The sequence below is a fragment of the Notechis scutatus genome, chromosome Z, assembly GCF_049901735.1.
Source record: "Notechis scutatus isolate UNSWTSFEM ecotype Mainland chromosome Z, rNotScu1.2, whole genome shotgun sequence".
NCBI classification, from domain to species: domain Eukaryota; kingdom Metazoa; phylum Chordata; class Lepidosauria; order Squamata; family Elapidae; genus Notechis; species Notechis scutatus.
The window spans coordinates 79,624,582-79,638,893 of record NC_142025.1 but is presented as its reverse complement, the minus strand read 5'-3'; the positions used below and the strand labels follow the sequence as shown (position 1 = coordinate 79,638,893).

Here is a 14,312-nt window from a genome sequence, read left to right as displayed (position 1 = left end):
GAAATGTGGGAGCCAAGATAATCAATTTTACTCTGGTGAAATTCACATTTGGCTAGCTTGGCAAATAGTTTGATATCAGTATAGATTAAAATATCATCCAGGTAGACTAGTGCTCTCTTGTACAGGTGCAAGAGCTGGAGTCGCTTGTAGTCTCCTACAAGGGAGGACTCGAAATTGGAAACATCCTAAGGGGCAATTTAAGGCCTTTTTCCGCTCATTCCCTGCCTTGATCCTAACTCAAGAGTTGGCCTCTCGCAAATCCAGTTTGGTGAATTAGGGTTTGGTGAATCTATTTTAATAAATATTTTGCATTTTCTACAGATAATAAAGTATGATTACAATATATATTATATTCTAGCATTCACTATGGTTTCATGAAATTTACTTCATTGTTTTGCATTTGTATTTTATATGTGCCTTTTACTAAGAGAATATATTGTATGTGTGTTGCAAAACTGGAATCAAGTTCATTAATACTTAGTAATAAGAACTGCAATTTTGTTCATATTTATTACTTGACAGGTGTATAAATGAATACAAAATCAGAAAAAGTTTAAAACATTTCAGATTACTGTGTCACAAATATAATATTTTCCAAAGGAATTTATACAAATTAATTATTCATCATTATTTATATCTTGCTCATCAAAATATAAAGCGTATAAGTATGATAGCTAACAAGGAATAACTATGGTCATTCATTCAATTTCTATAGCCACCCAATTCAACCAAGTTACTAAGCAATGTCACATGACATTGAACTTTACAACAATGTTACTTAATGACAGAAATTCTATCCCAATTATTGTTGTAACCCCAGGACTAACAATTTAGTGTTCATAATCCACAATCTTAACAAATCCTATTAGAATATATTTAGCTGATTTTAAAGCAGAATTTTCATGCCAAGAAGAAAATCAAGACAAGAGAATTCTGAACAAGAAAAAAATGCTGTTTGCTAGATCACAAAAAGATCTGAGTGACTGAAAAATAAGAACTTTAAGTATGCTTAAATTACAAGTGAGTTGATTCTGGGAGAAAAAATCTAGGTTCTTCGGCACCATCTAGTTGCAAAAAAGAATCTGTGGATCTGTTGCTGAGTCGAATGGGAGCAAGTCTTTGAAAGCTGTTTGGAGAATAAGGTATTTGTACTCTGGCTCTTTGGGAAGGTACCACCATCTCATCATTGGATAGCCAAGGTGTAAACTTCATGATGGCATTTTGCTCAACATCAGCTGAAAATACTGGATTATCAATGCCTATAAAAAGTCCACCAAAGGAAAAATCAATAATTCAGTAAACAGGAAAATGATAACCTTCATACTGTATTAGACTATTGCAAAATTGGAACTGAACATGGAACTTGGTTGAAACAGCATTTGCAATAAAAAAACTAAAACTATTTTAACAAAGCAAACGATGATTTTCCCTGCTGGCTGGACTATAGGATAATACAGTGGTTGAAAGTGAGTAATAAAACTGGTTGTGAATGTCATCTATGGGATTTTAAACAAATCTTTTCTTTCCCTTGTTTGTCCCAAAAAGGAAACTGCATCTTTTAGAAAGTGTGTGAATAAAATGCATTTTATTCTAGGATATGTATTTGTACCATTTTTAACATTATGGTTTTGAATAATAACAATTTCCTCAAAATGCTGACAAATGGTACATATATCTTCTGTTCCATACTTCTGGAAAATGGAATTTTCTTTTTATATACCTATTTAAAAAAAGACAAGCCAACAAGCACAACACTTTTATATTACTAATGTATATATTATTTACCATTTGTATCTGTGAAATTATCTTTGTTGACATAATCCAGGAAGTTTACTACTCCATCTATCTGCGAATAGCCATAATCATTTTCTTCTGGTTCAGAAAACTCGTTTTCTAGAATAAAATAATATTTATTTATATAACTAAGATAATTAGGTTCTGAGACAGTTTACTACTTGTAAAAGTAAATTGATATTTAATTTTAAAAAACAGTATTAAATGTAACATATATTCAAACTTGTAACAATTTCCGTCAAAGTAAAACAATTTCAACTCTGATTTCTGAACAAATAATACACATAATTACAATTCCTCAATCTGAAATCAATATGTTCATTGATTTCTGTTTTATTGTTAAGCTTTTATCCCATTTTAGAACTTCTCAAATATTTATTTGTATAGCTCAGAGCAAAAATTTCTGGATAAAATGAGCTCCTAGATTAAATTACAGATGTCTTATAAAATGAGCTTGTGTACTGAGATAATAACTGAAATTCTTTTGTGTGTCTGAATGATTTGACAATAGATTGAATAAAGTTACAAAAATATCCCTTTTAGTCAATTTTTATTTTTTAAAGTAAAAAATTTTAAAGTAAAAATTTGCTCCCAAGAATACTCCTGCTGATGGAGATAAAAATTTGGTTCTTATTTTGATCTTCAGGTAGAGTATTCTACAATTTTCTTCAAAAATAGGTTTGTCAGGCTTAGCCGTTATTTTATTATTATTCATTAAAGTTATCAATGCATTTTTAAATGCATTGGTAAAAATTTTAAAATTTTAAAAATTACCAAAAGTTGAAACTGGAAGTCAAAAATGATCTTAGAAGATTTTATTACCACCCACTCCATAGACATTCAAACAAGGAAAAAACCCGATAAATACAATAAAAATTGGAAAATATTTATTCAATATGATGTTAGCTAGCAACAGAAGTAGAAAATGTTTATTTTCATATTTCTACTCTGCTGAAATTCAGGAATTCTAGGCAGCTAGTTACTCAATACTTATCTTTTAAAAAGGACATTTAACTTTTCATTTTTTTAAAAAGGGCATTTACCTTTGTCATTTATAATATATGCAGATAGGTTTCCATCTGGTATGACATTATTATTTTTCTGAAAAAACAAGAAATGATCATATAAATACATATTCCATTTTGTACAGAATATATACAATTTAATATGTGTTATGTTTTACAAAGTTTATATTTTATGTTATAATTAAAATATTTAGTTAATAAAAATATATTGCCTATTACATACACAGTTTCAATTAATTTTAACTTTACATAAACCAATTTATAAAACTAAATTTCTGTGTAATATTCTTCTAAAACAGAAATAGGATTTTACAAAGGATTATTCATTGCTCTCCCATTAACTACATAGATTCAGGTGACTGATCTTAAAATAGTAGCATAACAATAAAAAACACAGGAGACAAAGCCATCTTAGGGCCTTTGCCTTTCTTTTCTGCCCTATACTCTCAACAAATCTGATCATTTAGAAGAGGGGTATCTTTTCCAGCAAGCTAGAACCCCTCCCACCAAAAAAGATGATCAGTTAGTAACACATTAATGCATCTCTTTGATATCATGTTTAGTAGCTGTTCCAGATTTCTACAGCCTCAACAGAAGCCACAGTGAACAAGTGTTGGGAAAGGAAAGAGAGAAGAGCTATTGCCATTGTTGCTGGTATCTCAGCTGTTTCTTCCAAGTTAACTATCTCTTTAACATCAGCTGTTAGATTTGAGATTCTGGAAGTCCTGGAAACAGAGGCAAACTGCTTTTACTTTTCATCTCTTATTACAACAAGCAAGATTTGGCTAGCAATCCTTTTTACAGTTCCTTGGTGGAAAGAACTAAATAGATTTCCTAACTGGCAGCTAATTTGCTCAGTATCACATTTCATAAAATCCTAGAGTTGGAATGATCCTTAAATCTGTGACAAAAGCATCCAGATTCATTTTACATGCACTACTACTCGTATTAAGCCAGGATCTCCCCATCTATATTTGCCCCTTTCACTTTTTCTGCCAGATGAAGAATCTTACATTTCTCCCTGTTAACAGATTAACAGAGTTGGAAGGGATTCTAGAAATCTTCTCATGCATAAGCAGGAGACCCTAAACTGTTCTAGACAAATGGTTGTCCAATTTCTTCCTAAAAACCTCCAGTGATGGACCATCCACAATTTCGGAAGACAAAGCATTCCACTGGTTAATTGTTCTAATTGTCAGGAAATTTCTTTTTAGTTCCAAGTTGGTTCGATTCTTGATTAGTTTTCATATATTGATTCTTGTCCTACTTTTTGGTAAACAGTTCCTCCTTTTTCTGACAGCCCCTCAAATATTGAACATTGCTATCATTTACCCCTGGACTAGACTAGACATACTCAATGCCTGCAACCATTCTTCATATGAGGCCTCCAGCCCCCTAATCATCTTTGTTGCTCCTCTCTGCATTCTTTCCATGGTCTCTTTTTTATATTGTGGCAACTCAAACATGATGCAATATTCCAAGTGTGGTTTTACCAGGCATTACAAAGTGCTACTAACACTTCATGTGATCTTGATTCTATCCCTCTGTTAATGCAGCCTATGATTGCATTGGCTTTTTTGGCAGCCACAGCACACTACTGGCTCATATTCAAGTGGCTGTCCACTAGGACTCCAAGATCCCTTGATTATCTTTTCTAGTTTTAGTTTAAAGTTCTTTGGATGGGCTAAGCCAGTCATTTTCTGAACACATTCTTCCCAGTTCTTTTGAAGTGCAGCCCATCACTTGCCAGAAGCTCTTTATATAGGTAATGCAGACTGCAGTCTAGGACTCCAAAATTCTCTTGGTGGCGCCATCTCTTAACCCAGTGGTTTATTTCTAAAATCCTTTGTTCCCTTGTTGGTTGTTGACTTTTTGTTGAAAATATAGTTTGTTGATATTGTTTTTAGGTTTATTGTCATGTTATTTGTCTACACATGAAAGAGAAGAAAAGAATCGTAATCTGTGGGCTAATTTTAGTAAGGCTCTCAACCTCATCTTTGATTTTTGTTCCAGGGAGGCAACATTCCTCCCTAGATTGATTGTTTCATCTACAGATTGCTGTTTCCATTCCCCTGAAAAGTGAATCTCCCATCACCAGCACTTGTTTTTTTCCCTCTAGCAAAGTCTGGACTACTTTTCTCTCTGTCAACGTTGATATCCATTCTCCAGGTCTCTGCATGCTTCCTTTCTGGGGGAGGATATGAAATCGATTGTTCAACTCACCCTGGGGCACTGGATTGGGCTGCACTAGATAGCAGGGACAATATTCTTCGTTGTTGTATTCTTCTATAAGTGCCATCAGCCTGTCTCTAAAGGTTCATTTGTTCTCATAGTTGTTTGTTCCTTATTGTGTTCAGTTTGGATACAATTTTCTTCCTTTGGCTGGAGGTTCTCATTTTGTAGGTTGAGCCTCACAGTGGCTAGGGTTGCCTCTTGATCTTTCTTCAAGTAATTCATAGTTTACATTTGGTACATGTATAATTTAAAGAACAAGAGAAGCTGAACACAAATAGACTACCATATCGTAAATGTTTTTCTCTAATTCAAAAAGTATGGTAAACAAATAAGATTAGGTAGATATCATGAGGAAGCAAGGCAAGTTTGACATAATAGGGATTACTGAAACATGTCTGGTGGATGGGTACACCTTGTTTCAGAGGGACAGGCAGCAAGAGATGAGGTAGTGTAGTGTTGTATATCAGAAATAAACTGGCCTAGAGATCCACTGGCCTAGTGGTAATAATTCATCTGGGTTTAAAGACAAACAGGAATCCATTACAGACTGCCAAACCAATCAGATGATGACGATTAAAACAGATAAGTTTCAAAAATATGGTGCTGGTAAAAGCAGGACATACAGTAAACATGCTAAACAAATAAATAAAGTTTTCCTTAGGCAATGTCAAATGTTTGGTCTTACCCTTTTTTGGCTACGGTCTTTCTTGTGAATTTTATTTAGTTTCTTATGGTGATTCAAACTTAGTTTTGTGCTCTTGAAAGATTCTAGTCTTTTCCTCATAGTTCTGTGAAAAATTTCTTTATTTTGCTTCTCATCTTCATTCAGAGTTATTTCATGACGGCTGTACAAAAATTTTTGCTATAACAATGAGAAAAAGAAAATGGTGAAATATACATTTATATTCAATAATTATATCTCACTACATATCTTTATTTTATATTGCCCCATTTATAATTATTCCGTTCCCATCAACCCAGACATTGAAAGTGTAAATATCATGATTGTTAGTACACAATACATACTGCTTCATAAATTAAAAAAACAAAAAGAAATATAATTCAAACATTGTGCCTGGAAAATTCTACTGTTTATGTATTTGATTTATACCCATCTGCTTTGATGAGAGCTAAAGGCAAAATCTAAAACAATAATGCACATTAAAACATTCCTAATCAGTGAGAAAGTGGGAGCCAAATACAACTCAAGGGACTAGTATAGTCAAAGCCTGTGAGCAATATAGGAAAAGGGCCTTTCCTGTGTTCGAGAAAAATGAACATTTAACCAATGGTGTGCTGGAACTTTCTGGAACAGCTTGTGAGAGCTGATTATTAAATTTTCTGAAATACTGTGAGCTATGACAATCGGCTGTTCTGTAGCCAGTGATGAGCAGAATGGGACAACTCGCCACAACCAACTTGCTGTGAACAGAGATGAGATTCAGACAATTCACATTGGTTCAGGCGAACCAGTTGTTAATGTTTTGCGCAGTTCAGAGAATCGGCTAATCCCACCACAGGCTGGCCCAGCCCCTCCCTTCCCAGGAGTACCAGCCACTCCTTATCTCGCCTTGCACAGTGCCTAGAATCACGCCTGCAGCATAGTTGCTGCTGCTCTCTGGCTCCCTCACCTCGACCCTACAGCCCCCGTGGCCTAACCTGCTTGCCTGCCTTCGCTGCAGCCTCCCACACAGCCCAGCTCTCTGCCTGGTGAGACTTCCTTCGCTGATCTCTGCTCTTCACCAAGCTGCCTCCCAAGCAGCCCAACTCCCTGACTGCCTGGTTAGCCTTTCTTCGCTGTTCTCCACTACCTCCCATGCGGCCCAAGTTTTAAAGACTTTTGCAGCAGGAAATGGCGGGCAGCTATTTCCGGCCTTTGATGGTGCAGCTGGGCACGACTCGGTCGCTCAGGGAGCGACCTGCTCTCCACCCCAAGAAACTGGCCTGTCACCACCTGTCCGCTGGGCCAAACCGCCTGCTTCCTTCTCCTCCACCACCTGCCCGCTCGCCTGAAACGCCCGCCACTGCCTCCTCATTATCTGCTCTTCTGGCCCAAACTGCCCATTGCCTCATCCTCATTGCCTGCCCACTGGCCCGAACTGCCCATTGTCGCCACCTCATTGCTTGCACGCTGCCCTGAACTGTCTGCCACTGCCTCATTGCCGTCCAGAACTGCCTGCCGCTGTCGCCTCATTGCCAGCCAGAACTGCTTGCCACCTCATTGCCAGCCTGAACTGCCTGCTGCCTCATTGCTGGTCTGAACCACCTGACGCCGCCTGATTGCCGGTCTGCTGGCCCAAATCGCACACCACTGCTACTGTTGCCACCATGGCTGAAGTGGCCTGCCCACTGCTTGTGCAGCACCTTGTGCAGCACAGTGAAATTTAGCACACTTCACAATAGGGGAGATGGGATCCCCTCCTTCTCCTGGAGCCCATTACAACATGGAGTCACAATGCTACCCTGCCCCACTCACCCCTAGCAAAAGAAGCAGCGGCAACCGCAATGTAGTTCAGGCCAGCAGGCAGGCAATAAGGTGGCAGCTCTTCTGGCAGCTCTGTGCACACGTGCACTAGGAACAGGCTCCCCTTGTTCCTCTGCCTCACTGCTGTCAGATTCTAGAGGCTCTGGAGTCAGGACATAACTCCCAGATGGCCCTGGCCCCATCTCTGTATTGGACACAGGACCCTCGTCCAAGTCCTCCCCAGATTCCCGGACTGGCCCATGTTCTTCCCCACTGTCCAATTCTGCTACCGTCTCCACAGGCTGCCTTCTATACAACTGCCTTCTATACAACTTAGCAGCCTTGCACCAACAATAAGTTCTGGACAATTTTCAAGAGCAGCCCTATAGATAATGCATTGCAGTCCTGAAGATAAGATATGAAAAGTCATGGATATGTATCGTTAGATGTACAGGATAACAAAAATTTATTTGCTATGGCTAGAAAGTATAGAATTGGTCCAGGAATCCCAATTCTTTCCTGCATTCCTTAGTATATAAATTATTATTCTTCAGGATAATTTAATTAATTTTAATTAATGAGACCCCTTATTGTTTGCTTGTTAATAATATTGCTTATTTAACAATGTTATTTTTAATTATTATTTTTATTCTGTTTTACTTTTATTTTTTAATTTTTGTTGGGTGATGGACATGTAATTTATCCAAATACTTTAAATTCAGTACAGCAGAACCTTGGGTTGCAAATACTTCTGTTCACAACCAAATTGGGTGATGATCAGAATTTTCAGAACAGTTTTGCTTCTGGTCATGAACAGATCTTCGGGTGGCGACCAAGCAAACCCGAAAATCACTGTGGCGATTTCCCCTTTGCTGCCATTTTGTTTTTGTCTTTCTTGGTCTGCATATGTGCAAACATTCGTGCTTCTGACCAAATCGGGTCACGACCATAGTCCTGGAATGGATTACTGTTGCAACCCGAGGTTCCACTGTATCAATATCCTAGTAATTTAAACTCAGTTATTGAAGATTTACTCATTACCACCACTGGAAGATGGTTCCCATCTTCCACTACTCTTTCTGTGAAATAATACTTCCTAATATTACTTTCAAAATTCCCTCCTGTCAGTTTGAGATTATACCTGTGTTTTTGAAGTTTTGCTTAATATTGAAAATACTGCCTTCTTGAACCTTATTCACAGTCTTAATATATTTAAAAGTTTCAATCATTCCCCCTTTCCATTCTGTCCTCCAGGCTATATATATTCAATTTTTCAATTTCTTCTGATATGTTTTGTCCTTCAGTCCTTGCACTATTTTTGTTGCCTGTCTCTGGACTTGCTCAATCTTATCAATATCTTTTTTTTAAAGTGAAGACTCCAGAACTGGACACAATATGCCAAATGGGGTCTGACTAAAGCTCTTTATAGAAGGATCGGGGTTTCCTTTTTCCTGCTGAAGATCCTTCTAGTGATGCATCCAGAAGGCCTGGCCACATTGTTTACTTTTTTTGCATGTCATCTGTTATGAGCACACCTAAATCCTTTTCTTCTGTTATGCTGTCTAACACTGTACCCCCAATTCTGTACCCTCCAGAGGATTCTTTTTCCCTGAGTGCATATTACATTTAGAAATATTAAAATGCAGCATCCATATTTTTCACCAATTTTCTAGCAATGCCAAATCCCTTTTTGTGTTTTGATTACTCCCAGTAATGTCAACTCTATTACACACCTTTGTGTCATCAGCAAAAACAAATTTTACTTAGCAATCCTTCTATTGCATCATTTGCAAACACATTGAACATAACAAGAATTAGGACTGACCCTTGTGTTACACAACTTGGGATCGGTCTCAGTTCAGACATTGGTCCATTAACAATCACATGCTGCTCTTCCTTGCACTCTTTCTAGGGACTCAGCATATTTTTTGTAGTATGATGTCCAGAATTGGATCTGATATTCCAAGTATGGCCTCATTAGTGCAGTATAAAATGGTACTATCACTTCCTGTGATCCAATCACTTCTTATGATCTGCATACCATTCCTCTGTTGATGCAGCCTAGGCCTATATTGGGTTTTTTTGGTGGCTGCAGCATTCTGCTGGTTCATACTTAAGTGACGATCCACTAGGATATCTAGATCCCTTTAATAATTACTATGTTGAGCCAGGTATTTCCTATTTTATATTGATGTGTTTGGTTTTTCCTGCCTAAGTGCAGGATCTTACCTTTCTCATGACCAAACTTTATCTTGTTAGCTAGGGCCCAATGTTCAACTCTGTCAATATTCTTCTGAATCTTGAGTCTATCTTCCAACGTGTTGACAATTTCTCCCAGTTTAGTATTATCTGCAACTATGACAAATTCCCCTCCTGGGGATACCTATCTAGATCATTTATGAAGATTTAACAGATTTAACAGATAATCAGAGTTGGAAGGGACCTTGTAGGTCATCTAGTCCAACCCCCCGCCCAAGCGGGAGACCCTACACCATTTCTGACAAGTGGCAGTCCAATCTCTTCTTGAAAGTCTCAAGTGATGGTGCTCCCACAACTTCGGAGGGCAAGCTGTTCCATTGGTTGATTGTTCTCACTGTCAGAAAGTTTCTCCTTGTTTCCAGGTTAAATCTCTCCTTGTTCACTTTCCATCCATTATTCCTTGTCTGGCCTACAGGAGGTTAGAAAATAGCTTGACCCCTTCCTCTCTGTGGCAACCCCTCAAATATTGGAAGACTGCCATCATGTCTCCCCTGGTCCTTCTTTACTAGACTAGCCAACCCCAGTTCTTGCAACCATTCATAAAACCGTATGTTTTAGTCTCCAGCCCCCTAATCATCCTACTTGCTCTTCTTTGTACTCTTTCTAGAGTCTCAACATCTTTTTAACAGTTAATGTTATTGAGCCTGGTTTCACCCAGTCTATATGTGTACTTTTGGTTTTTCTTGCCTAAGTGTAGGACGTTACTTTTCTCTACATTGAATTTCATTTTGTTAGATATGGCCCAGTGTTCTAGTCTGTCAAGATCCACCTGGATCTTGAGCCTGTCTTCTTGGGTGTTAGCTATTCCTGCCAGCTTAGTATCATCTGCAAATTTGGTAAGTTCCCCTTCTTTTCCCTCATCTAAGTTGTTAATGAAGATACTGAAGAGTACTGGGCCTAAGACAGCATCCTTGTGGTATCCCACTGCTTACTTCCCTCCATGTAGACTTAGACCCATTAAGGACTACTCGTTGAGTATGGTTTGTCAGCCAGTTGCGAGTCCATCTAGTGGTGGTGCTATCTATTCCACTTTTTTCTAGCTTACTAAGAATTAAGTTGTGGTCAACTTTGTCGAATGCCTTGCTGAAATCTAAATATATTGTGTCCACAGTATTTTGCTGGTCTACTAATTTAGTCACTATGTTGAAGAATGAAATAAGATTGGTTTGGTATGATCTGTTCTTAACAAACCCGTGCTGACTGCTAGTTATTACTTTACTTGTTTCTAGATGTTGGTAGATCTGTTTTTTTATTATCTTTTCCAGTATCTTCCTGGGCATTGATGTTAGGCTGATTGGTCTGTAGTTTCCTGGGTCTGTTTTTTTCCCCTTTTTTGAAGATGGGAACCACATCAGCTCTTTTCCAGTCCTCTGGTAGTTCTCCGGTGCTTCAGGATTTTTGAAAGATATGGTGCAGTGGTTCTGAGATGACCTCTGCCAGCTCCTTTAAAATTCTGGGATGTAATCCATCAGGCCCTGGTGATTTGTGTTCATCAAGATCAGACAAGTGTTCTCTTACTATTTTTTGCTTATTTTAACTTTTATTTCTGGTCTGTCTTTTATAGTTATGTTTTGGTGGGTTGAGCTATAGTTTCTTTTTGTGTGAAAACTGATGCAAAGAATGAGTTAAGCAGTTCTGCTTTCTCTCTATTGCCTGTTACTTCCTTGCTGTCTTCTCTCTTTAGTGGACCGACTGTTTCCTTGATTTTTTCTTTGTTATTTATATGTTGGAAGAAACTTTTAAAATTATCTTTGACTTTTGTTGCAAGTCTTTGTTCGTTCTGAGCCTTTGCTATCCTGACTTCGTCTTTGCAGATTCTGGATATCTGTTGATATTGTGCCTTAGTTGTATGTCCTTCTTTCCATTTTTTATACTTGCCCTTTTTTTCTTTCAATTTGCCAGAGAGATCTTTGTGCAGCCATGCTGGTTTCTTCTTGGATTTTTTGTTTTTCTTTCTCAGTGGTATTGTGCTGGTCTGGGCTTCTATGATCATACTTTTCAGAGTTTCCCAAGATTCCTGAGTTGTTTTCCCCTTTAGGATTTTCATCCATGGAATCTTTCCCAAGTTCTCTCTGACTTTATTAAAATCAGCTCTTTTAAAATCCAAGACTCTGGTGTCATTATGTTCTATTGCTTGTGTTTGCGTTATGTTGAATTCTAGTATGACATGGTCACTCACACCCAAGGTTTCTGCAGTTTCAACTCCCTCTATCACTTCTTCTCTGTTTGTAAGAATTAAGTCCAGTATGGCTGTCCCTCTAGTTTCACCTTCTACCTTTTGGACAACAAAGTTGTCAGCTAGGTTGGTTAGGAACCTATTTGATTTCTCACTTCGTGCAGAATTAGCTTTCCAATTGATATAAGGATAATTGAAGTCTCCCATTCCTTGGGTTGGCAAAAAGGACACCTATTTTTTCTGCTTGATTGGGTGGCCTATAATATACACCTATGGCCATGTCATTCTTTTTTTACCCATATGCATTCTAGGAGGTTTTCATCTTTGGTTTCATGCATTTCTGTAGCAATATAGTGGTCCTTTACATACAGTGCAACTCCACCTCCTCTTTTATGGGGTCTGTTTTTTTTTAAATAGTTTGTATCCTTCTACCAGTATGTTCCAACCATGGGTTTCATCCCACCAAGTTTCTGTTATTCCAACCATATCATATCTACCTTCATGTATTCGTAGTTCGAGTTCACCCTGTTTGTTTCCCAGACTTTGTGCATTTGTATATAGACACTTGAGATCTTTATGTTTGACACTGTTTTCTGTCTACATAACTTTGTGTTGTGCCTGCCTGCCCCTACTTTCTTGCCACCTGTTTGATTAATGCATGTGGTATGGCACTCACTACTAAATGTGTGGTTTTGGTTGACAGCAAGGTTGATAATCTTACTTGCACAAACATCTATTTTGCATGCACTGGTATCCTTATTAATTTTAGGTTGCTGGGGACAGAAATGTTATGTATCCATTAATTATCTGTCCCCGCATATATTGAAGAGCACTGGCTTCAAGACAGAACCTTGAGGTTCACCACTGCATGTTTTCCTCCATGTCAATGTAGTTCAATTCTGGACTACATGTTGAGTGCAATTGGTCAACCAACTGAGAATCCATTTACTTAGTGATGGTAGTGCTATCTCACATTGTTCTATTTTACCAAGTACAGGGTACTTTCTACATTGTCAAATTCCTTACTAAAGTCTAAGTATACTATATCTATGGCACTTCCCTGATCCACCTATTTACTCACTTTATCAAAGAAGCCAATATGGTTTGTCTGGCATGATCTGCTTTAACATGCTAGCTTCTGGACTTCCGATTTGCAAGGCTTCGGCGGCAGCAGGAATCTACGATCGTGCGCGGTTCCTGCTGTGCTCGCCGCCGAAGTGCCTCCAATCCAGCTGGATCTGGGGGATATGGTTGCCTCGTAGAGGCAACTGAAGATAGAGGAGATCTGGGTAGGGGTTTGGGGGTATCGCAAACCCCCTCCTCAGCCGGCTAAACTCCTTTTTCCCAAGGCGGTGGAGCGGCGGTCAGCAATGGCCGCCACAAAGAAGCCTGCAGCCAGATAAGATTGTGCAGGAGGAAGTCGGAGAAAGTGAAAGTTTTTGGCTGAACCGGGACAACAAGGAACCTTTAAACACCCTGGAAATTTAATCGCTTGAATGATGCATTGTTTCCCAAGAAGATTGTGAAAGCGGCGGAAGAAAATTTAAAGGGAAAGTTATTTTCTCTCACTCTCCCTCCCCATGGAAATAGCAGATGGAAATCGGAAAAACCTGCTTGGGCACAGAAGGTAACTAAACTTGAAATTTAAAGCCAAGGGGATAAAAGATTTCTGAACATTGGAATTAAAAACTAAAATCTTTTTGCTATAAGTGGGAGGGAAGAGGTAAAGAACTTATTTTAAGATTATACTGAAGGAGACTGCTTGGAGTTTATAAGACCAGAAATAAATGGCAATAAGACTTCTAAAAAATTACTTTGGAACTGTGTAATTGAATTCTACCCCAGGAAGAGGAAATATAAAAAGAATAAAGTGCTAAATGAAACAATTTTGTTCTGATTTGGATTGCTTTGTGACTTTGGGATTTTTAGGAACTCTTTTTTGAAAGATTAAAAACATTTGGGTTGTTCTTAAGAAAAAGAAAAAAATGGCATTATCTGTTGAAGAATTGCAAATGGTATTTCAAAAGCTAAAAGAAGAAGAACAAGAAGGTAAGGGCTCTTCTGGATCTATTTTCCACTTTTTAGAAATGACGATTTCTACCTACCAAGAAATACAACAACAAGAAGGCTGGGATGATGAAGAAGAAACCATCTTTAATGGACAGACAATCTTAGTTGAGGAAGAAAAGAGAAAGGGGGAAAAGAAAATGGAGAATTCAGAACTTAAAAAAGCAACCAAGAAAGGGAAAAATAAGATGAAAAATCGATACAATGTCAGAAAGCAACAGAAAAGAGAAATACAACAGAGAGGGAAGATTAAGAAAGTGGAGTCTGAGAGATGGGGGGGGCAAAAAGGCTA

At 38.0% G+C, this 14,312-nt stretch overlaps 1 protein-coding gene across 13 annotated transcripts in view; it reads right to left on the bottom strand.

Moving 5' to 3' along the window:
* Positions 1-493: 493 nt before the first annotated feature.
* SLC9A3 (solute carrier family 9 member A3) overlaps positions 494-14,312 on the bottom strand; it is a 93,639-nt gene continuing 79,820 nt past the window's right edge. For 12 of the 13 annotated variants that reach the window (XM_087947122.1, XM_087947130.1, XM_087947120.1 and 9 more), the window contains 4 exons: positions 5,740-5,916; positions 2,838-2,895; positions 1,786-1,893; positions 494-1,259 (listed from right to left, as the gene is read on the bottom strand). In XM_087947122.1, the coding sequence (XP_087803248.1) occupies positions 1,015-1,259; positions 1,786-1,893; positions 2,838-2,895; positions 5,740-5,916 (588 nt within the window). In that variant the 3' untranslated portion in view covers positions 494-1,014. Of the gene's footprint in view, positions 1,260-1,785; positions 1,894-2,837; positions 2,896-5,042; positions 5,917-14,312 lie in introns of all 13 variants that reach the window. The other variant, XR_015745943.1, reaches the window with a different exon arrangement.